The sequence below is a fragment of the Lathyrus oleraceus genome, chromosome 5 (assembly GCF_024323335.1).
Source record: "Lathyrus oleraceus cultivar Zhongwan6 chromosome 5, CAAS_Psat_ZW6_1.0, whole genome shotgun sequence".
NCBI classification, from domain to species: Eukaryota; Viridiplantae; Streptophyta; class Magnoliopsida; order Fabales; family Fabaceae; genus Lathyrus; species Lathyrus oleraceus.
Window position 1 is genome coordinate 233,628,599 of NC_066583.1, and position 24,359 is coordinate 233,652,957.

Genomic DNA, 24,359 nt, shown 5'->3' on the forward strand with positions numbered 1-24,359 from the left:
ATTGGAAGAAAAAGATTACCCTGGATGGAATATTCAGTCGTAATCCCGAATATTAGGCCCAAGTTGTAAGAGCTTGCAAGCCATAAGTATTCGTCTTCTCTTCAAAACACTTCAATATTCAAATCTTTTTTTCTCAATAAAATCTGAAGAAAAAGATTATCCTGGATGGAATATCCAGTCGTAGTCCCGAATGTTAGGCCCAAGTTGTAAGAGCTTGCAAGTCATAAGCGTTTGTCTTCTCCTTCAAAACACTTGTAAATATTCAAACTTCTTTTCTCAATAAAATTGAAAGAAAAAGATTACCTGGGTGAAATATCCATACGTAATCCCGGGTATTAGACTCAAGTTGTAAGAGCTTGCAAGTCATAAATACTCGTCTTTCAAGCCCAAAAATACATTCAACCAATCAAACTCTTTTTCGCCACCGTGTGATTGATCAGAAAAACCTTTTCATAAACGAAAGACGCATTGTCTTAAGATGATGTAAAGCAATGCTTCATCCATAATTATTGAGTTGAGATAAATGACGTTTTTCCGAATGTTGATTTGTAAATCCATTCGATGTGAGGTATTCGTCTGCTCCTCATCTATTTTGAGTAAAACAATGTTTTTCGTCGATTAATACAATGTAGTTTTCGCTAAAATCGACCAACAAACAAACATTTTCTACCTAGAACTACGTAAGCCTTGAGTTCTCTATTGAGATACGTAGGAGCAGGATTGCGAAATCTTGTCAGGCCCATTAATAAAAAACTTAGGTTTAGTTCCCTTCGTTGCAAAATCCAAAAACATTCTTCTCTCTTCTGTTCTTTCTTTCCTACCTAATAACCTGAGAAGCCTAATATTTCAAACTAACACTAACGCGCACAACTAACCTAATGGTTTCCGTTGAGTACAACGGACGTGGGGAGTGCTAATACCTTCCCCTTGCATAATCGACTCCTGAATCCTGATTTGGTTGTGACGATCATAATCATTGTCGTTCTGTCTTGGGTTTTATCGTATTTTCCTTTTCCTTTTTAGGAATAAATAAATTTCGGTGACAACTATGTTCAGTTCATCATGCGAGCGTGCGATTGCGCTTCGCTAAGTCGTGTTCTCATTTTTCGAGATGCGACCATAAGATATGGGCCACATACACTTAAGTGGGTTTTTTAGCTTACAGTCCACACAAATGCTTCTATAAATAGAACTCTTGTGCAAAAGTATTTGATCAGATGAAATTTTGTTTCTCTCTCACTCAAAGCCTTCATTTGTAGTAGCTAGCACTGAGACCGAAGAAATTCATTCGTGTGGACTGAGTAGAGGTATTGTCACCATTCAACGTTTGTGATCGCTCCTTAGATCTGCATCAAAGATTTCAATCGCCACAAGAAATAACGATTCTATCACTGATCATACTCATTCGTAAGAATTACTAAAGGAGAAAATTTTTAAATCCACTACGTTTTGGATCGTTATTCTCCTTCAATCCGAGATTGTCAATTAGAATCTTTATCTTTTATTAGTCAGATAGCAAGAGCCTTAGCAAATTAAAATAATAATATCACCTATATCGGCATGAAAGAAATTATATATAAATTAACATCGGTTTACACCGGTTATACACACTCCATCCATATCATTATTACAATCAAATAAGGACACAAACGAAATGAGATGTATGGAAAGAATTCCCAAGTTACTCTATTTTTATTTTTATTTTGGGTATGGATAATCCTAATAATCTAAGACGCAGATATGGTATTATCAGGTATTTTTTTAGCTGGTTTAAAGAGTTTTTCTCAGACTTATGTTGTAACAAGCTGGTTTGAACAAGCACACAATAATGTAAGACAACCAAAATGTCAAAACTACCGTGTAATAATAAGAAGAGTATAATAAATAGAACTTTAAGAACCAATGAATGCTAGAGCAACTTCAGTTACTAAAACCCAACTTAAGTACTCCAAGCAACCTAACTTAGTACCCTGCTCTCTAAACTACCACCGTGATGATCTAAAAATCTATACATTCCAAAAAAATGATATTCAGAAATCTACGGTTCTTTGTGTTCGCCTGAAATTACAGCAGTGATCGGAGAGAAAGCCAAGGATGGAACATCATTAACACAATTTGAATCAACATCACCTGATGACTTTTCATGCTTTGCAACAAGCATAAGCATCTCTAGGCGCTTGTCAAATTGCAAAGCACTATCATCTCTTTCGTCAAGTTCAGCAGCTTCAATTTCAAGCCATTTATCACGTAAATCATCAAGAAGATTTCCTTGATCATTATTTAGGGTAGATCCAGGCATGCTCGGGACAGTGGTACGAAGAGATGAGTCTCCAGATGGTGGAGGCAAAGTCAGCAGCATTGCCCTGAATTCTTTAGTATCCGCAAATAATTCAAAATTACAGGCAATGGTATCTAGGCAGAATTCCCGAATCTTCAAAACACCATACCTGGAAATGAACAAATATTCATTCGAAATACAGATTCAATATTATAGATCTAAATATATTTCCAACAATAGTATTTCACAAATTATGAGAACAAAGATCAATTATCATGAAGAAAGAAAGAAAGAAAGAAAAAAGGAACATAACATATGTAATTCACCACAACAGGCTACAATACTCTTCAGTTAAAAGTCGTATAAATCAGCGAACAAAAACATAGTTTCCTCTTACAACACAATCCTAAGGTCAATTTGAGCAGTGGTGAATGAATAAAGAGGGAAATGGTAAGATAATAAGGTCTAAAACAAGTAGAAACGAAAAGGTAAAGCACAAGTATCAAAATGTATTGAAACAGTTATATAATCATGATAAGTAAACAAAAATGACAATAATTGCAGCCATCAGAGTAAGGTGAAGGAGAGAGACTGGCAGAAAAGAAAAATACATGTCAGCTAGCATTAACCATTGGCAAAGTTCTTCAGGTGACGCCATTTCCAAGTGTGACACCAAGACATCAGCCACTGCACGCTTAAGAGGAAACATCAAGTATCTAGAAGCAATATCAAACATTTCCTCAGCCTGTACAAAATCAAAACATAAAATGAGTATTTGACAATAAAAAAGACAAACAACTTTTAACACAAATCTATATGGATGTCTAAAAACCTGATCTGGATTTATTTCCTGCAAACGATCGGTGTACCTGAACCAACATAGAGAGACAGGATAAAATTCACAAAAAGTCATACTTGCGGCAGAAAATTAATGTACAATTATTAATGTAGATTTGACATAAAAAAAGTAAAAATAAAAAAGAGTACAAATACACTTATGTTTTCAGAAACTTCAAGCAAAAGGGACAGTCGCGGGAGCATGCTACAGAAACTAATATATAACAACACAAAAATGACATGGTACTAAAACAAACATGCATGAAACTAAGGCAATTGAATATGTTTTACTTAATCTTTGACAAACTGGAAGCACAACCATAAGTACTTAAAAAGCTACAAAATTAAATGAAATTGGTTATGTTGGGTCAACTTGTTAGATATTCCAGATTGACATACAAAAAAATAGGTGAAGCTTTTCTCCCGAATATAAATACAAATAATCTGGAATGTGAGAAAGAATATCCACATTGCAAAGCAGTTAACTGTAAATCAGAATCTATAGAATAAAACAGAGTCACGGATACTGATTCACAAAATGATCTCAAGTTACCGTTGTAATTATTGCCATACTAGATCCTTCCAAGATTCAATTTCCAAATTTCACAGTAAAAGGAAGAGACTTACATATATTCAATCATTTTCTCAAATGCTTCCACACTCATGTCATGTTCTTCAAGACAAGGAAGGAAGTCAATATACAATTCATCTTTCCCTTCATGGAAATCCTTCATACGTGATAGTCTTGCTTTGAAATATTCTGACCTTGATGCTAGAATAACTTTATGGCAGCGGAAATTTTTTCTATCAACTCTAATGCAAACATCAGCAAGATCATTTAGAGGTTTATCTACCTGCATGGCATCCATCTTAGATACCAATTTATCGATTCCATTATCTTGACCATTTTCATGAGTGGAATTTGAAAGGGCTGCCAGAAGGATTCTGCGCAAGGCAGCAGGAAGTCTGTCTTCTTCAGGAAGGGATAGACCTTGTAAAATAAACCGTTTTTGAGAATTGTCTACATCACTCAAAGCTTTATACAGTGCATATTTTTGATGAGTCAATTCTTTCTCGAGAACTTTCTGTAGAGATTCACATTTGCATACTTTGCAAATTCTCACAAGATCATCCATGTCATCCACAGCAATCTCTAATCTATCTGAATAAAAGAAATTTATAAGGCTATAAAGCGCGGGATACGACAGCTTTTCCCGTGAAAATCTTACTTCGCTGCGCTCTTTCCAATCAGTCTCAAATTTTTTCTTGAAAAATGGCGACCTTGCACTTAATATGACCCTGTGAGCTTCAATAGGTCTTCCTTGTACACTAAAAACCACATCTGGAGGAAAGTAATTGGAGCTTAACCCTTGAGTGGACGGAATACCTATTCAAATATGATAAATATTGAGTCCCAGACCATGTATAAATACAACATTATTATTTGGAAACAGAATTATTACAAACAATGGCATCCCCATCTCACATGAGAGAAATAGGAGAGTTGATGAAGAATAAACAAGCCTTCTTTTATCATTTGTAGTCTCAGTAGTTGAGCCTTAATTATATGTTGTGTAAGAATATTATCTTACCTGCTCAAAAGCCATTATTCTATGTATTTGATCGGTTAATCATGTCAAGGAAAGTCCAATACCATAATAATAAGGGGTTTAAATAATCAAATTAGTCAAAAAGTCAGTGTAGAGTCATTGATTAAGCTACTTCAGCATTCAGTCAGTTCAAGATACATGTGGCTAAAATAAGTAATTTGACATGTAATTTTCAAGAGTTGAGAATTCAGTAAAACAGTATTCAGAGAATTCAGAGAATTCAGATTATCATTAGAAATCTGATATCAGATTCCTATTTGAGGTGGAGGACTCTTCCCACGCAAACCCTTTTGTCATTCTTGATATATGAAGCTCCGACACGTCATTCACACGGCGTGTCGCCGTGTCGGACACGGATATGCGTACGACACGTATCTGACACGTTTTTGAAGTGTCGAACAGAAAAAAAAAATTAAATCGCCGCGGACACGGATACGACACCTTATTTCAAATAAAGGACACGGTCCAACTCAAAAAATTTCAGAATTTTTATATAAAAAAAAATCCAACTCAATAATTTTTAAAATTTAAAAAAAAAGGTTGCGCTTAAACTACTTGCACAACCTTGTTGAAAGAAATTGGAACACATATTCATTTATCCATTCTTTTTGAAGAGAAACAAAATGGCACCATTGGCAGAAGCTTTAGTATATGGGCATAGTAACCTTCAACTTCTATCAAGGAGCACTCCCCAATATCATCAAGAGGAAACATAAATATGGGATGTCGCTTGAGATGAGTTTGGATCATTAGATGACAGTGAATTTCTTGAAGTTGCTGACTTGTCTTTGGATGAATTTATGTCTTTTTTTTTCGTTGATTGAAAGTACTATGTTTAAACTAAACATTTGTGTCAAAAAAATATTTTATAAACATAAATTTTGCTTCTCATTTTAAACTCTTTATAGATTGTGCTCATAAATTGCATTACTATATTAACATACAAATTATATACAGCCGTGTTCTTGTCCTATATTTTTTACATTAACGGGATCTTCGTGTCCGTATCAGTGTCGTGTCCCGTGTCCGAATCCGAGTTTCATAGTTCTTGATGGAACTCAGAGGATCATACATATCTTTGCTTTTTGTGGGAACTTCAGTCTTAATAACACACTAACCATATTTGGTAAGATTTTGGTAAGAATCGTGATGAGGACCCAAAAGGTATCAGGAAAACAAGGAAATATTTATGTTATGACTTTAGAATAATTTTAGTTGTATTTTTGTTTAATTTGAAATGTAATAGTTTTTGTTTTATTTTAATAAGTGGTGTAATCCCCTTTCAGGGAACTTTATTCATGTTTAACGCATTTTAGGCGTAGGAGTACTTTTCCTACAAATACTGAGGACTTCATTTGGACAACTTAGAAATGAAATAAAAAAATTTCTAATGAGAATGGCGAATGAGCAATGTCTCCTCTTTGGTTCTTGGATTGGAACCCTAATTGGTAGTTATCAACAAAATCCAAACACAGTTAAAGAAATCTACCAAAGCCATCAACACAAGAGTTTCAAGTTTCAAGAAGGAAAACTCTAAGACAAAATTAAGAATATAAAATGACAAACAAGAAAAGCTAAGAAGAAAAACAAGCACACTCAAATAGATCACCGATGAAACATCTCAAGAAAGTTTGGAACTAGATGATTAAGTGATCCAAATGTGTATGAAACAAATAAGTGGAGGGTAAAGGTACTATATCTATATCAATTTGCCAGGCACGCTTGTCTAATCAATGAAATTGACCAACATTTGTGATCTAGGAGAGCCACCACTTAAGCAATGAAGCAACCCTTTTTAGGGGAAATAAAACAAAAGAGACCTAAAACCTAGTGAAATGATATGTGCCTCACGTAGCTTCAATTTGTTATCCCGAGTCCATGCATGGACTCACCTGTGGCAGACAGTTGAGTTGCGGGGTTTAACCATGTCTGGAGCTTATTAGTTTTATTTTATTTTATTATATTATTCAGTTTTTTTGGTATACTTTATAGCCTGCGTGCTTCTTTAATAGGCCGCAATGCCATCCACCATATGGTTTTGGCGGATTTTTGGCTTGCTGCCTTGAACCGCCTTCTGCCTGCCATTGATTACATTTATGCAACCTGAATTTTGTTAAAGAATGAAAAACCAGAGCTAGCAGGCTGCAGCTTGCCAAATATCTTCTAATCATTTAACCATATTTCACCTTAACACTGTGCAAACAGTACCCACCCCACCCCCATGTCTTGTTTTGCAGGCAAAAAAGACAGTGTCTTCCAACAACTACCAACAAAGCAGGGGAAGATTAAGCACGGATTATGAAGCTAAACTTAAGCCGACGCTACTGTAGTTTTTGAAGTGAAGAGGAAAAGAAAAATAGTTTGTCAACAGTTATGCACTTTTGTATTGTGTTAGTGTGTCATGTCGTCTGGTTTAACTTGTGTAGTTGTTGTGTTCTGCACAGAATAATCCCTAGTAACAGTCACTGTAACATGTAGCAGCTAAGACATGCAGATTTGTTCATCTCAATTATTATGTGGCAACAAAGAGCAATTCAGTTCTTTGTTGTATTCCCCTTCAATTTCCCGTGTATATTTCTTATTGAAATTAGCAACAAAAACTCCTATCATACACCTAAGTATCACAATATGCCCCTATTTTCACAGCTGTCTTCCCACCTCCTTCATCACTCGTTTCACCCCTGACCACTAAAACTATAAAAACCATAAATCTGAGTCCCATTGGATAAATTTTGAACAAGCACTTATAGGAAGGAAATTATTTTATTTTTACATTCGAAATATATTAAAATTGTTCCATTCTACCACAAGTTGTGAAAGATGGAAATAGTAAGTAATACCACATAGACCAAAAACAAATGAAAGTGAGCCAAACAATACTAACAAGTTCCAACTAAAAGGCACTTTAAACCAAAGAAGACCACCTAATAAAAATCAGCAGCAAAGAAGACTAAAGCAAAGCCTATCAGTACACAGAAAGAAAAGAAAAACCAATTCACTTACTTTTGCACCTTCACTGTTCTATGAATAGTTTGCAGATGTGCCAAAACCTCCGGTCAATTAAAAACCAATCCTAGCTGAATGCCAAAACAATCCCAACCTAGAATAAATTCCCAAACCGGCCATGTGCTACCAAAATAGAGAGAACAGTCCCTACACAGCAGAAGAAGCATCTAACCAGAATGACATCCTAAACGGCGACCAAAAAAAGCCCCACCACCAACCACTGAAAACTCCCATCGGATTGGGCAGATAGCACCCTCTTCCCAAAAGCAAAAACAATTCCAACAAGCATACTACCAAAACAGCCGCAACCGGTGGCTTAACACTTTTTATAATCTTACAAAAACTGTGAAACTCCTAAATTAAGGGTATGCTTGGGCAGAGGATTTTGAAGGGAAGCGTGTGGGATGGGAGGGGGACTTATTTTTTGTTTTTAAATTGAGGAAGCTATAAAATGTCTCGTGAAACATATTAAGTGTAGTTGAAATGTTATAAGATCATCTATCATGTTATTCTTTCAAAAAAAATTAAAGCGCAAAATATATATACCAAAATATAGACTTACCTCTCTAAAACCCTCTAAAATCCTCAATCCAAAATTACCCTAAAGTGAGCTTCTAAAGCTCAAATTTCTCATAAGCTCTCTCTCATACATTCTCCAAAATCATCTATCAATAAACTTAAGAGAAAGAACATTTTCACAACCTATAAATCAAATTCTTCTATCATCCTAAACAAAAAGAAACTCTCACAGACACATCTTTTTGTTGCATTCCCCTTTAACTTCAAGTGCATCCTTCTTACATCATAATAAAAATTGCAACATGATCAAAATAAAAAAAGTTGAAAATTGCAACAAAAAGAGATTCCGAAACTTAACATTCTCATATACTAATTAATCAAACTAGTAGAAAAAGACAAGGTAGAATCGAATTCATACCTGGAAACTGAAAGCCACCAGAATGCGAATTAGCCGGGCAAGCGAAGAAAGTATCCCTTAGAGAAGACTGCAAGGGATTCAAAGGCGGAGGACGAGCTTCAAACGCTTTGAGAAGCTTCCGAACCTTCAAATTGAGAGCGGAGTAATGACAACGGTCACCGTCAAAGGTATGTTCGGAGCAAATAGCGCCGCTTTCGAGAAGCATACGAGCGGCGTCGAGGTGACCGGCGAGACAAGCGTAGTAGAGTGCGACGGAGTCCCATTGATCACGGGCGTTGACGTTAACACCGCATTCTAGAAGGTACCGGAGACGGTCGACGTCGCCGGCGCGGGATGCTTGGAAAACGTCGCCGTTAGGGACTTTCTTTAGAGGGACTGATGTGCCGAAATCGGAGGGGTCTAAGTCGATGCCGTCGTCGATGAAGCTCATTGTTGCCGATTAGGATTTGGTGTTTTGTTTAGTTTCAGTGTTGTGTATTACTGGTTGCAGGAGTGTTGTATTAGTGGTCGCACGCTAAATCTAATGTATAGGTTTATGTGTAATTATGGTTTAGAATTATATTTTTATTTATAGGCAGATAAAGTGGTAATATCACTTACAAATAAAGTTGTAATATCACTTGCAAATTCCCAATTATTCGGGAGATAGTGGGTTCGATTACGAGTGATATCTTTTAAAAAAATATATTATTTTTAAATTAAATATTAAAATAATTATATTTTTAAATTATTTATTAAATTAATTATTTTTAAATAAAAAAATTTATATGATAACAGAATGTGTCACTGTCTATGACGCATGCAGTCAATTCTAATGGTGCATGCAAGCATATGATGCAATAATAGCATGTGTCACGGCTAGTGACACATATTTTGTTTTGTTTTGTTTTAATTATTTAAAAAATATACTGCGTATGTATTAGAGGGAGACGTCAAGAGGAGTGGCGCATGCATGCAATATTAGCCTTTTGCATGCATGTGCCATAGGCAGTGGCGCCTTAGTACAAATAAGCAATGCATGCGTCACAGTCATGTCGTTTTTTTTTTAAGTGGTTAGTTTGATAAATAGTTTTAAAATATGATTACTATAGTATTTAATTTGAAAATAGTATATCTTTCAATTTTATTTTTTTTGTCTTTTATTTTCTTTAAATGTATGTATTTTTAATTTTACAAAATTAAATTATTTTTTTAAAACATCAAATTAAATTCAAAAATATATATTTTTAGGCATATTTAGTCCACAAGTCTCTTAATTTAATTTAATATTTCGCTTTAGTCCCTTAGTTAAAAAAACAGTACAAGTTAGTCTCTTAATTTCACTTTTGTTATCCTATTTGCCCCTTCCGTCGAATTATGGCAAAAAAAAACGTTAAGTTATGGTGACGTGGATGTACAGCAAGACTCAGGGTTCAAATGTGACTCAGCATTTGTACTTTATAGTACAAATGATGAGTCACATTTGAACCATGAGCCTTGTTGTACATCCACGTCACCATAACTTAACGTTTTTTTTTCATATAGTACGATTTTCACTTAAATTTCTCATATAGACGTTGTTCACCTTCTGAGAAACTCAAGTGAAAACCCTACTTTATAATACATATATTGAGTCACATTTGAACCTTGAGCCTTGTTGTACATTCACGTCACTGTAACTTAAAAAAAATATCATAAATTGGCATAAGAGACCAAATAGTATAACAGAAATGAAGTTATCGAACTAACTTGTAACGTTTTTTTAGTTAAGAGACTAAAAGGGAATATTAAATTAAGTTAAATGACTAAAATATGTATTAAGCCTATATTTTATTAAACATTGTAAATTTATCATTAGTTCAATCAATTTAGAGAGAAAAGAAACTCAAAGACTTAGAAATGAAAATTAATAACTCATAATTTCAAGTATTTTAGGATGGAAGACACCCATGCATACAGATTTAATCGATCAAAGTTAAAGTGAGCTCGATCATGCTAATGACAATATGAGTGGGAAGTTAATCAAGGTAGATGTTCATATATGATCTCAAGATAATAAGTATGTTGAAATAGTAAAACTCTATATATAAGAAACTTAATGGAACACATAAGTATCTTTAATGTCCTCGACCAAATTGATTGGTACAAAAATCACTAACTAACATATAAGAGATTATGAAGCACGTAGAATAGAATGTTATATCAAAGAAGAAGAAAGTAATGCTGAAAAAAATAGAGATGTTAAGGAACAAGCACCATTGTAAAACGAGAATTACTCATCAAGACTACGAGAAGGAAACTAATGCAACAGAAAGAATTATCGTCCTCCTGAAAAAAAAATATTATCTATTTTCAACTAGTAGTAAGTGATGTCAAACTTTGAAAAAGCTCATGCACAATAGTCTATTGGATGCTCTACCAAGGCCAAAAGAACAAATGGGTCATTACTCAAATTAGTGGTGATCTTTCCACCGTGTGTGTGTTGAATAAACTTTAATGTTATAGTTAATGGATTTTATTAATAAGTTAATGGAGAGATTTGGAAGGTCAAGAGACACTGGCCAAATTAATAGTATTTACTAATTATTATGTTTCCTAAGTTTCTGAGTCTGTATAAAGACCAAGAACGTACTCTAATGAAATACAAAAGTTACAATAGATTTGTCTCCTTATCACAAATTGGCATCAGAGCTAATGGCAAACATGATGAATCAAATGCCGTTGCCACGGCTAACGAAGTTAAATTACAAAAACTGGAGTATCCAAATGAAAGCTCTTCTCGGATCTCTAGACGCGTGGGAGGTGACCAAAGATGGGTTTGAAGAACCAACAAATATTGAGGGATATACGACAGCTCAAAACAAGGCGTTGAAAGAGACGCGATCGAAGGATAAAACGACATTATACATGTTGTTTAGGGTTGTTGATGAATCAGGCTTCGAAAAGATTGCCGGTTCGACTACGTCGAAAGAAGCGTGGGACACGCTAGAGAAAGTGTTCAAAGGAGCAGATCGAGTAAAGCAAGTTCGACTCCAAACTCTTAGTGGAGAATTGGAGAGGATGCAGATGAAGGAGTCAGAAAATGTATCTGACTACATCACACGTGTTCAAAAGGTGGTGAACCAACTCACCAGAAATGGCGAAACAGTAACTGATGCACGAGTTGTTGAAAAGATTTTGAGATCTTTAACAGATAAATTTGAGAATATTGTGTGTGCAATAGAAGAGTCAAAGGACCTTTCGACGCTCTCAGTCGAAGAGCTCGCCGGTTCCCTCGAAGCACACGAACAACGTAAGATGAAAAAGAAGGAAGAAGGAGTAGAGGACGCAAATCAAACCAAGGAGCAAATCAAAGACGAAAAGGTACTCTTTTCTCAAAATTTTCGAGGAAGAGGACGTGGTTGTGGAGGACATGACAGTGGTTGAAGTGGTAGAGGCAGCAACTTCAAGAGAGGATAGTCGAGTCAGCAAAATTGGCGTGGCAGAGGACGTGGTCAAAGAGGTGGTAGGTCGAACCATTCCAACTTTGAATGCTACAAGTGTGGCAAGTATGGTCATTATGCGAAGGATTGTAACTCATTCAAATGTTATAACTGTGATAAAGTGGGACATCTTGCAAAAGATTGTCGAATCGAAAAGAAGGTAGAAGAAACAACCAATCTAACTTTGGAAGCTAAAGCAAATGAAGGTTTTCTCTTGATGGCTCAAAATGAGATCAACACAAATGACAATGTTTGGTATCTTGACTCAGGAGCAAGTAACCATATGTGTGGTCACAAACACTTGTTTAAAGAAATGAGAAAGATTGAAGATGGCAATGTGTCTTTCGGAGATGTATCGAAAGTGAAGGTCGAAGGCAAGGGAACGATCCGTTACTTGCAGAAGGATGGGTTGATTGGATCAATTCAAGATGTTTATTATGTACCAAATCTTAAAACCAACATCTTGAGTTTGGGACAACTTACAGAAAAAGGTTATTCGATACTTATGAAAGAACGGATACTGCATTTGAAGGACAAGTTAGGACATCTGATTGCTCGTGTCGAAATGGAGAGAAATCGAATGTACAAACTGAATCTGATAAATGTTCGAGAAAAATGTTTACAAGTAAATGTCGAAGACAAAGCGTCACTATGGCATCTACGCTTTGGTCATCTATATCACGCTGGTTTAAAAAGGTTGGCAAAAAGGAACATGGTGCATGGACTACCAGATATGGATTATGAAGGAAAGTTCTGTGAAGAATGTGTGCTTAGCAAACAAACAAGAACTTCATTTCAAAAGAAGGCAGAATATCAAGCTAAGCATATCCTTGATTTGATTCACACCGACATATGTGGGCCAATCACGCCAGAATCTTTCAGTAGCAAAAGGTACTTTATTTCCTTTATCGACGATTACTCACGGAAGACATGGGTTTATTTCTTGAAAGAAAAGTCTGAAGCATTCGAGGTGTTCAAAAGGTTCAAAGTAATGGTGGAGAAGGAAACCGACAGACACATTAAAGCAGTTCGATCTGATAGAGGTGGTGAGTATACTTCGACAGCCTTTATGAAGTATTGTGAAGAGAAGGGTATAAGGAGATTTCTAACTGCAGCATACTCACCTCAACAAAATGGGGTGGCTGAAAGGAAGAATCGAACAGTCTTTGACATGGTTCGTTCAATGCTTAAAAGCAAGAACATGCCAAAGGAATTTTGGGCAGAAGTTGTAAAATGTGCCATTTATGTTCAGAATCGATGTCCACATTCGAAGTTAGAAGATACAACACCACAAGAAGCGTGGAGCGGACAGAAGCCAACAATTTCTCATCTCAAAGTATTTGGAAGTGTGGCTTATGCACACGTACCAGATCAACGAAGAACGAAACTTGAAGACAAAAGTCAGAAATACATACTCATTGGGTATGATGAGAAAACAAAAGGGTACAAGCTATTTGATCCCATAAGAAAGAAGGTGATAGTGAGTAGAGACGTTTGAATAAACGAAACAAGTAAGTGGGACTAGAACAGTTCGACAGAAGTTATCGTCGAAGTTGAAGAATCATCTGTCGTTGTACCACAAAACATTTCAACAAAACTTGAAGATTCTGACAATGAAGATGAACCTACACAACCCAGAATGCGAAGTTTGCAAGATCTGTATGATTCGACAAGTGAAGTGCACCTTGTATGTCTCTTGGCAGATGCTGAAAACATCAGTTTTGAAGAAGCAGTACGAGACAAGAAGTGGAAAAGTGCCATGGACGAAGAGATGAGGGTGATTATCCACAACAACACTTGGGAGCTAGTTGAATTGCCAAAAGGTAGTCAACCCATTGGTGTAAAGTGGGTATTCAAGAAAAAGATGAACGCTCAAGGAGAAATAGAACGATACAAAGCGAGACTTGTTGCGAAGGGATACAAACAGAAAGCAGAAGTTGATTATGACGAAGTATTTGCACTTGTTGCAAGAATGTAGACAATTCGATTACTCATATCTCAAGCTGCTCAATTCAAATGGCCAATATTTCAAATGGATGTCAAAACAGCTTTTCTGAATGGTGTACTAGAAGAAGAAGTCTATGTTGAACAACCACTCGGGTACATGAAAGCTGGAGAAGAGAAGAAGGTACTGAAATTGAAGAAAGCGCTATATGGGCTAAAGCAAGCACCGCGGGCATGGAACACACGTATCGACACATATTTCAAGGAGAACGGGTTCGAGCAATGTCCGTACGAACATGCCCTCTATGTGAAGAAAAATGGAAGGAATGTATTACTTGTTGCTCTCTATGTCGATGATCTTATATTTTCTGGGCAGTGATGATCAGATGATAGAAGAATTCAAAAGCACAATGACACGTGAATTCGAGATGACAGACTTAGGCCTGATGAGATTCTTTCTTGGTCTGGAGGTTCGACAAGAAGAAACAGGAATCTTCATCTCACAAGAAAAATATGCAAAAGAAATCTTGAAAAGATATAAGATGGAAAGCTGTAATCCGGCTTCGACGCCAATGGAACCAGGAACAAAATTGTCGAAATTTGGTGGAGGAGAACGTGTCGAAGCAGGAAAATATTGAAGTTTGGTAGGAAGTCTTCGCTATCTCACATGTACAAGACCAGATATCTCATTAAGTGTAGGCATTGTAAGTCGATTCATGGAGGAGCCAATTTACACACATTGGAAAGCATTGAAGCGAATTTTGAGGTACATCCAAGGAACAGTGTCACTTGGGATGTTTTACTCGAATTCAGACAAATACAAGTTGGTTGGTTACTCTGACAGTGATTGGTGCGGAGACATAGACGATCGAAAAAGCACTTCTGGATATGTGTTTTTCATGGGAAATACTGCATTTACTTGGCTTTCTAAAAAGCAGCCGATAGTAACACTTTCAACATGTGAAGCAGAATATGTAGTAGCATCCTGGTGCGTTTGTCATGCAATATGGCTCAGAAGATTGATGAGTAAAATGGAGCTAGAACAGAAAGGTGCAACAATAATACAAGTTGACAACAGGTCAGCAATTGAGTTAGCAAAGAATCCAGTAAACCATGAAAGGAGCAAACACATTGACGTTCGCTTCCACTTCATTCGAGAACACGTGAAGGAAGGAAATGTCGAATTGAAGCATGTAGCAAGTAAGGACCAAGCATTAGACATTTTCACAAAACCATTATCAAAAGAAATCTTCGACAGAGGCAAGAAATTGATAGGCATGATGAATAGAAGAAACATTTAAGTTTACAGAGGAATTTTGTTGAATAAACTTTAATGTTATAGTTAATGGGTTTTATTAATAAGTTAATGGAGAGATTTGGAAGGTCAAGAGACAGTGGCCAAATTCATAGTATTTACTAATTATTATGTTTCCTAAGTTTCTGAGTCTGTATAAAGACCAAGAACGTACTCTAATGAAATACAGAGGTTACAATAGATTTGTCTCCTTATCACACTGTGAAGGGGCATGACATATATAGATGTTTTTAATTGAAAAGATATCTTAAAAGATTCATTTAAGAAAGACACATAATGATATACATGCAAGAGTTACATCCCGAGGCAATCTTAAATAAAAAATCAAATTAATAGAGATCTCTACTAACACCTAAGAAAAAAAGTCTGAACTAAAACACTAAGAAAGATTAAGATCCATTAAGACATACCCTCAACATTATTATGGGAGGATTCCCAAGAGACTTGGAATTTATTCCAATCAGCAAGTAAATTGCATCTAAACTCTACTTGAAAATTTAGATTTTCAAAAACTCTCATATATTACCTTCTTGTTTGAAGACTATGAATGTATTATTCTTTGTAAGGATGACACCATTGGGATTTATGTCTAAATTTTGAACTAGAATGTTAGGAGGGTCTTAAATGACCTTTGTAATTCAACTCATATCCTATATTGGAAAGCATTCATAGGATTACAACTCACCCTCTAGTAAATTCATTAATATATAGGTATTTTGGTTGGATCCTCAAAACAGCATATACATCTAAATGGATACATAACTCTCAACATGACATTTGTGGTGAACAAGTGACTAAATATAAAAGGGATAAAGGGATGGATAAATTATAATATTCAAAATTCGTAATTAATTTAAAAAATATTTTACTTTAAAAAATAATTTATGTTAGTGAAAAGATAAAACACGGAATATGTAAAGTAAGGAGATGGAAAAAAAAAGAAAATTAATTGGAAAAGAAAATTTTATTCCTTACCCCAACATTTATTCGCATACATCTATATTATATTTTTTTACCCAAATACCCTCATATAAATCATTTATAAAAAATTAAAAAATATTTAAAAAATTGATTACCGAAACTCTTTTGCAAAATATTTTGGTACACAAAATAAAAAGATAAAAATATGTTAAAAACTGACTACCATAGCTCTTTTGCAAAGTCTTCTAATATACAAAATAAATGTTAATGTTAAAAATGACTATCAGAACTCTTTTGTAAAGTCTTTTGGTAAGTAAAATAAAAGTTTAAAAACTGATTACCGAAACTATTTTGCAAAGTCTTCCGGTACACTAAATAAAAATTTAAAAACTGACTACCAAAATTCTTTTGTAAAGTTTTCCGGTACACAAAATAACAGTTAATGTTAAACGGACTATCATAACTTTTTTTGCAAAGTCCCAATATGTAAAATAAAAGTTAAAAAATGTAAAAATATTAACTAACGAAACTCTTTTGTAAAGTATTCTGTTACACAAAATAAAAGTTAAAAAATATTTAAAAGCTGATTATCAGAACTCTTTTGCAAAGTCTTATGATACACAAAATAAAAGTTAATATTAAAAATTGACTACCGAAACTTTTTTGCAAAGTCTTCCGATAGGTAAAATAAAAGTTTAAAAACTGATTACCAGAACTATTTTGCAAAGTCTTCCGATACACTAAATAAAAGTTTAAAAACCGACTATCAAAACTCTTTTGCAAAGTCTCTCGGTACACAAAATAGCATTTAATGTTAAACTGTCTATCAGAATTTTTTATGCAAATTCTTCTAATATGCAAAATAAAAGTTAAAAAATATAAAAATACTAACTAACGAAACTCTTTTGTAAAATATTCTGTTACACAAAATAAAAGTTAAAAAATGTTTAAAAACTGACTATCGAAACTCTTTTGTAAAGTCTTGCGATACACAAAATAAAAGTTAATGTTAAAAATTGACTACCGAAACTCTTTTGCAAAGTCTTCCGATACGTAAAATAAAAATTTAAAAATTGATTACCGGAACTATTTTGCAAAGTCTTCTGGTACATTAAATAAAAGTTTAAAAACTGACTATCAAAACTCTTTTGCAAAGTCTTCATGTACACAAAATAATATTTAATGTTAAACTGACTATCCAAATTTTTTATGCAAATTCTTATAGTACACAAAATAAAAGTTAAAAAATATTAAAATACTAACTAACGAAACTCTTTTGTAAAATATTCGGTTACACAAAATAAAAGCTAAAAAATGTTTAAAAGCTGACTATCGGAACTCTTTTGCAAAGTCTTGCGATACACAAAATAAAAGTTAATGTTAAAAATTGACTACCATAACTCTTTTGCAAAGTCTTCTGGTATACAAAATAAAAATTAAAAAATATTTAAAATTTAACTATTTGAACTCTTTTGCAAAGTCTTCCGAAAGACAAAATAAAAATAAAAAAATATTTAAAAAATAAAATGATAAATTAGTTAAAAATATACAAGGACAAAGTTAGTATCTTTTATAAAATGTAGGGGTATAAGAATAAAGGTAGGGGTATGAGGCAAAATTTTAAATAAAAAGATACTGAGGGTTAAAAGAATTGCACTAGAATTTATATAGGTTAGGCCTACCACTTGACTTGCTTCTCTTCCCCAAAAATTTCTTTTTGAGAGTTTCACGGATAAAATGTCTTGAACTTTTAAGAATATGTTCATGAACCTTATTATAACATATGAGAGATTTTATACAAATTGATCTCTCGAAGGAAACAAAACTTTGACGGTTGAGCTCACAAACCAAACAAAGAATTTTGATCAGTTAATCTAAATAACCAAATAGAGATTTTATCCAAAAAATCTCATGAACCAGAACAATTTTTATGATAGCTTTGTTTCAATGATTTTTATGCTGATCTTTTAAGTGATATATAAGAGATGAATCATGATATTTAATGATTGAGACATTTGACGTGAAGTTCTTTGCCAATTGTCTTTGATCAATCTATGTCTTCATCTTTATCTTCTTTTGTTGCCATGGTTGTCTTTACCTTTTTCTTATTTTATTGATGTATTTATCTAGCCAAGTTTAAGGAGAGACTCTTCTTCATACTCTCTCCCTTTTTGATGATGTCAAATATCCTTTGAAATTTTCTTGTTCATGAACGAGTTTCTTCAACTATCTATCCCCTTAGCTCATTTATAGTTCCAAAAGTTGCTAATAAACTTGAATTATTTTTGGTATACAGAAACTTATAACTTATAAGATACTGACTCAGTATCATTACATCGGAAGGAAAATTAGAAATCCATTTTAAACACATTTGACAGTAAAGTATACAAAGAATCAAGTATAATTCTGTCTCAAAGTTGCATATACAAGAGACAAAAATTCATTAACAAGGCGATGAAGTTTCTCCGTTTTGTGCCTGATTTTTTTTTTTGTGGTTTTGACAATTTCTTTTAATCACTTCTACTGTCCATAAGAAAAGTACTGTTATTGAACCAATGTGATCATGCAGGCTGATAGGCTGATCACTGATTTAAAGCAAAAGGCTAATCAAACCAAATCAGAAATGCCCTTGCTCACAGAAATGCCAACAGGATATGCCCTGTGTACTCTTGATTTAGAAACAGGTAGTTTCTCATCTGAAAAGTTGAGACCAACTTTCTTTGTTATTATGGCTGACTTCTCAATGGTGTCTGTTGTTTCAGTAATGAATTGAAGCCCCTGAAATGCATTAATGAAATATGTCACCTCTGGATAGGAGTTCGAGAACAACTTAATTGAAAGACATTAGACAGAAGATAAAACCTTAGGGGCTTTCTCGTCAAGTGCCATTGTAAGTTCTGCAAGTCCCTGTCGATGATACCCATAAAAACAAGGTTTGGTATTAGCACAAGAAAAGTTAGAAATTTCCATGATAATCTAGAGCAGTATTATTTACAATAAATGGATTTCAATATAGAATAAGAAAACCTTTCTTAAAAAAACCCAGGTTCCCTTTTTGTTACTAGAGTGGAGGAAAATGCATACAGAGCTGAAATATCTAACCTTGTCAACTCTACCATTTGGCTCATTGTTGAGATCGTCAGCAAGTTTGCACAAATACCAGATACCTGAGTTGGTAACATCCTGCATGATATTTAACAACAAAAAAATCAGTGAAAAAATTAATAACTTTGAAAAACAAATGCTCGAGTGTATAACCCATGTCTGCAAAGTTAAACTTATAACCTGATTGCCTTCAACAAGCTTGAGCTTCTCTTCCTATCAAGTTAAGCAATTGATTCAAGTTAGAATGTCAAAAAAAAATGATCATTCGATTTGGTTACATGCTAAAGAGAGAACAGAAAAGAGCAACAAGCAAGTTCTGCAATTTACCAGCCCGGACATCATTTGATGTATAAGTTCAACATCACACCCAATCTGAGAAAGGTCTGACTTCACTGCATTCACCTGTATGAAAATTTTAATGCCCGTCATGATCAGTGTAAGAATTCATTTTGAAAAAGCACCTAGATCTATGCAAACTACAAATTTAGTTCACAAAACATACTCCATTATTGAGGACCAAATCAAGTTCAAGTTAAATAATTTAAGCAGATTAGGTTTGTTTATTTTTATTTCGTATTTATAATTTCAATACACAATAAGGGTTTCCAATTTGGTATTATTTTATTGTTCTTTAGTATTTAGGGTTTGCAAGCTTAAAATAGGACCTGTTAGGTTGTTAGCTTTATATATTAGGTCTATAATAATTCAGTTTAAGAATTTAGATAGCTTTTGAATGATTAGTTACAATAGTAATTTCTATTCAATGAGTATCTGAGTTTGAGTCAAAAAAGCCACGGAGCACTCCACTTGGATATGCTTATTGAAGGAGTACCTCTGTCCCACATCAATTTGGTATTAATAGTCGTCTATGAACACTACTTTCATACTCCATCGTTATGTTTTGTGTTCTTTCTAAATTCTACGATTTCAGCGTTTTGAGGACACTATCAGATATTCACATTCACAAGGTCAAGTTAGACCCATTAATTCTAGTGTCCCTCATGGCAACACATTGGCAGAAAGTTGCCAGAAAGGCTCCCAACAACATGGCTACCAACACCAGACCCCACTTTGAAACATTAGATTAAAAAAAAACTGACCACATCAATGGATTCCAGACAGCCTGGTCAACAGAACCATGAAATTCCATGACCAATGGAGCTGGTATATGCCCCCATGTGCTACCTGAAGCATTTGCAAGCAGTCATGAACACGTGTTTATGTTAAGAAAAACAATTTAAAATTCCAAATAGAAATTCAAGTGATTCCATTGTGATAGGAACCCAAACTGAGAGAGAACTGAATAATAGTATTATTGATTGAAAAGGAAAATTACAGTAGAATTGGTACTCCTACTGTCCAGAATTCTGGACAGTAGGAGTACCAATTAGGGTTTAGGGTTGAGAGGAGTGTGGGTGATCACTTAAAGTGAGAGTGTCTCTTGTTAGTCAGCGGCAAGAGGAGTTAGAAATTCACTTGGATGTAGGGTATAATGGTTCTTCTGCCCCTCTTTCCATTAACTTGCAAAATGGAGGGACGGTTCCAATTCCAACGATCTTCGCACAAGCAATGCTTTTCATTCACGGGATTCAACTCCATTTGATTTTTTATTCTTGGGAGGAGAATTCTCCCATGGGGGGAATAATGTAGATTGGGATGTTATTTTATAATAACTTTTAATTTTAATTTTTTTAATAAACGAACTTAGCTTTTAAATATCTTAATTAGAGATATCTGTTTGGGATTATTTTATCGTTATTTAGTATTCAGGACATCATTCAAATTTTGAATTATAATATTTCCTCTTAAAATTGGAACAATTCTTAGGTTGTTTGCCTTTGTTATGTCTACAAGTAGGCCTTCAAACGTTAGCACTTAGATGACTTTTTGATGATTAATTATAACAGTTTTCTTTTCTAAGTTTCTAAGTTTGAGCTGAATGAGCAATTTGTACTCCTAGGTTACCTATCCTATATCAAGCATGCAAAAAACCTTCTTGGGGCATCAACTACAAGTCTTTGACATCTAAATAACCAATATGAGTGAGCATGCGTAAAGAGTTCAACCCTTAACATCCACATTCTTCATAATTAAATTTGAGCATAAGGTAAATATGTTTTTGCATTGTCAACAGTTCAAGCCCCAAAGCTCAACCTTGAGAGGGTATGCTAGAAATTGAAAATCATTATTGGGCTTCAACTACCGGCTTGAACTTTTTAAAGAATGGGTATTTAACACACTGAAATACAAATTGTTGAACAGCTACTATCTTATAAGCTTAGAAGATTGTTTTGGTGCTAAGGTGTTGATTATTCTGACACATTTTTTCTCTACCTACTAATCTTGCATCTGATTGATTATTTATCTCTTTTGAATCTAGCTATTATTGGATGTCAAGCATGCCATTCATCAAGGACCTTAGCAAGAAGAGATGTACCTGGAGAGCCAACCAAGCTCAAGGTTTGTTGATCAAGGGAAAAGTGGTAATAAGGATTGTAGATTGAAGAAATCAATGCGTCGTGAAAAACTATCCCAAAAGCCTGAGTTTTTAAGTGAATGCATGTGATTGATTTTAAATCTAGCATGCCTTCTTAGACAAGCCCTCGGGCTTGAAGCATGAATGTTGCACAGACCCTCTCTACCTTGCTAATTGCTAAATTATCTTTTATTTAGAATAACGGGGCAATAATATTCAAACTCTCTAGACAACGTTGTCAATGTAAATTACATTAATGTCTTTAACTAGACTAAAGGAAAATTAACTTTGCTTACGTCATTTGAAATATGTTGGCCTAACTCATTCTGCTCTTCAACCTTCAAGTCAAGAACTTCCAACCTCTTTGTTAGATGCCTTTTTGTTGACTGCAAATTAATTAAATAAACAAAAAAGATCAGCAACATTCAAAGAGAAAAGGAGATTGGTTCTTCTCCTTCAATTTTCTCTCCATGTCTTTCCTATCTCTCTTTTAATCTTACTCTTTTATTATTTTTAATGAAGAGAGAGTGAAATTAATGAAGAGAGAGCGAAAGTAAGAGAGAGGTAGAGAGTAAGGAGAGAAAATTGGAGAGGATCAAAATCCAGAGAAAAGATGCTCAAATAGTAAAACAGGAATATCAACTACTAATAAAAGCTACTTACTGCCAATGTTTCATGTACATTCTCCAGTTGCTTTGACACACTTGCAACGGCATTAGCCATATTCTTCTTTGTCGCAAACATTACATCAGAAAATGACAAATCCTGCACGGCAGTGGTAAAATTATAGGGGGTTGAACATCGTCATGTCACATCTCACATTGTATTCTGGTTCATACATAACTACATTTGTGAAGAAAAGAAGCTGGGTTATAGTCTCACCTTCCACCGCATGTAACAATATCCCACAGCTCCTATTGCAGCAGCAGGTAGTAAGTAAGAAGCAAGACCCCCTACGCCCAAATGTTAACATTAATATATTTATATAGCGAATAAGATACTCTTGTACACATTTGATGATAGATCTCTCAACACTTAGAAATTGCATTAATAAATTTGATTCGGTAAGTTATCGAACTACTGGATCATTAGTTGAACCAGTTGAACAAATATACATGTCTCTATACTCCAATTTTAAAAGAGTATAACACAAGTACCCAACACACCTTAGCAAGTTTAATATACATAAATAATACTACCTTTGTCCCTAAATATAGGACCTTATTCACTAAATTCATATATAAAGTAAATTGGTATTAATTAAATTGGTAAGCAATAGATATCATTTTCCTAAGTTTACCCCTCAAGCGAGGAGATGATGTATCTTCTTCATCATAGCATTTATTGCTAGTAAAAATAAAAACATGCAAAATGCTGATAGATATTTTGGCAAACAAATAATTAATATAGTTGAAAATTAGAAAAAGTCATATAAAAGGGGACAAGAAAAAATCTCAAGAGTGTCCTAAATTTAGGGACGGGGTAGTAGATGTTTATAATCACGAGTATGAAAACAATTGAACATGGGGCAACTATTACATCTTAAATCCAATGTTTCAGATCATCATTAAGAAGATAAGAAAAGAAAAGTATGTACAGCCCAAGTTTGCAGGAGTAGAAGTTGTGATATAATTGGATCAAACATACCTCTAGAAGAACTTTCATTATAGATAGTCATAGGCCTAGACAAGGTCAACTCCCTAATTTCTTGTGCTAGTTGCCGAACCTGAAGTTAAAAAAAAATACGCATATGCAGCATGAAAACCAATAAGTTCATTGTGAAGAAATAGATTTACCATCAACATCAAATATTATAAAAATGATAGAACTGAACAAGAAACAGTAGAATAATATTGGATTATTTCTGAAATTCTACTGCGAACAGTTGAATAATTTATCGTTAATTCTCAATCCCAAATACCTAGTGGTATCCTACGCAATGGAAAACATTCAACAATAAACAATTTTAAAATACCTGAGCAGCAATAACGGCGGTGTCATATCCAGCCGTTGAAATCTTAACCTGATCATCGACTCCCTTGAGCACATCCTGAAGCTGTGCAACAACAGCAGACAATTGTCCACCATTCAAAACAATCGAACTTGCCAAACCTAAAATTCAGCAAAACAAAACAATTTATGATCCAAAATCAGAGAAGAATGAAATCGGAGTTATAGAAAGGAAAAGGAGAGAAACGATAGCGTACCAGCTCCAACGAGGATGAGAACCTTGGAGGAGCTAGGCGCCATTTGTAACGCCATGGTTTTTCAGTTGAAAAGTTTGTTACGTTACCGTCGGGTTCTGGTTCTCCGATACTCAGCGGAAAGAACACGGGGGTGTAATTAGCGTTCTAGGTTATCAACAAAGGAATTAGAGAGGAAGTAAAGGTGACTGGGTAAGACTGGGATCAGGTGCAGTCAACTTTCCATGCACTTGGTCTTTTCATCACCATTTGATTTGATGCGGTA

The 24,359-nt window shown here is 34.5% G+C and overlaps 3 protein-coding genes across 3 annotated transcripts; 1 reads left to right on the plus strand and 2 right to left on the minus strand.

The window, feature by feature from the left end:
• Positions 1 to 1,845: 1,845 nt before the first annotated feature.
• Positions 1,846 to 9,216, minus strand: LOC127083273 (BTB/POZ domain-containing protein At2g04740). The gene is made up of 5 exons (XM_051023561.1): positions 8,669 to 9,216; positions 3,743 to 4,502; positions 3,111 to 3,147; positions 2,890 to 3,023; positions 1,846 to 2,447 (listed from the first exon to the last, which is right to left on the minus strand). The coding sequence occupies exons 1-5, from the start codon at positions 9,096 to 9,098 to the stop codon at positions 2,039 to 2,041; spliced, it is 1,770 nt and encodes a 589-aa protein (XP_050879518.1). The 5' UTR covers positions 9,099 to 9,216; the 3' UTR covers positions 1,846 to 2,038.
• Positions 9,217 to 14,789: 5,573 nt separating this feature from the next.
• LOC127079923 (secreted RxLR effector protein 161-like) lies at positions 14,790 to 15,493 on the plus strand. The gene is made up of 2 exons (XM_051020273.1): positions 14,790 to 15,266; positions 15,416 to 15,493. Exons 1-2 carry the CDS (start codon positions 14,790 to 14,792, stop codon positions 15,491 to 15,493), a joined length of 555 nt encoding a protein of 184 aa, XP_050876230.1.
• Positions 15,494 to 18,578: 3,085 nt separating this feature from the next.
• On the minus strand, positions 18,579 to 24,357 carry LOC127083274 (uncharacterized). The gene is made up of 11 exons (XM_051023563.1): positions 24,098 to 24,357; positions 23,866 to 24,002; positions 23,538 to 23,616; positions 22,773 to 22,843; positions 22,554 to 22,655; positions 22,187 to 22,276; positions 19,742 to 19,816; positions 19,595 to 19,627; positions 19,412 to 19,492; positions 19,172 to 19,216; positions 18,579 to 19,087 (listed from the first exon to the last, which is right to left on the minus strand). The coding sequence occupies exons 1-11, from the start codon at positions 24,150 to 24,152 to the stop codon at positions 18,917 to 18,919; spliced, it is 939 nt and encodes a 312-aa protein (XP_050879520.1). The 5' UTR covers positions 24,153 to 24,357; the 3' UTR covers positions 18,579 to 18,916.
• Positions 24,358 to 24,359: the final 2 nt, after the last annotated feature.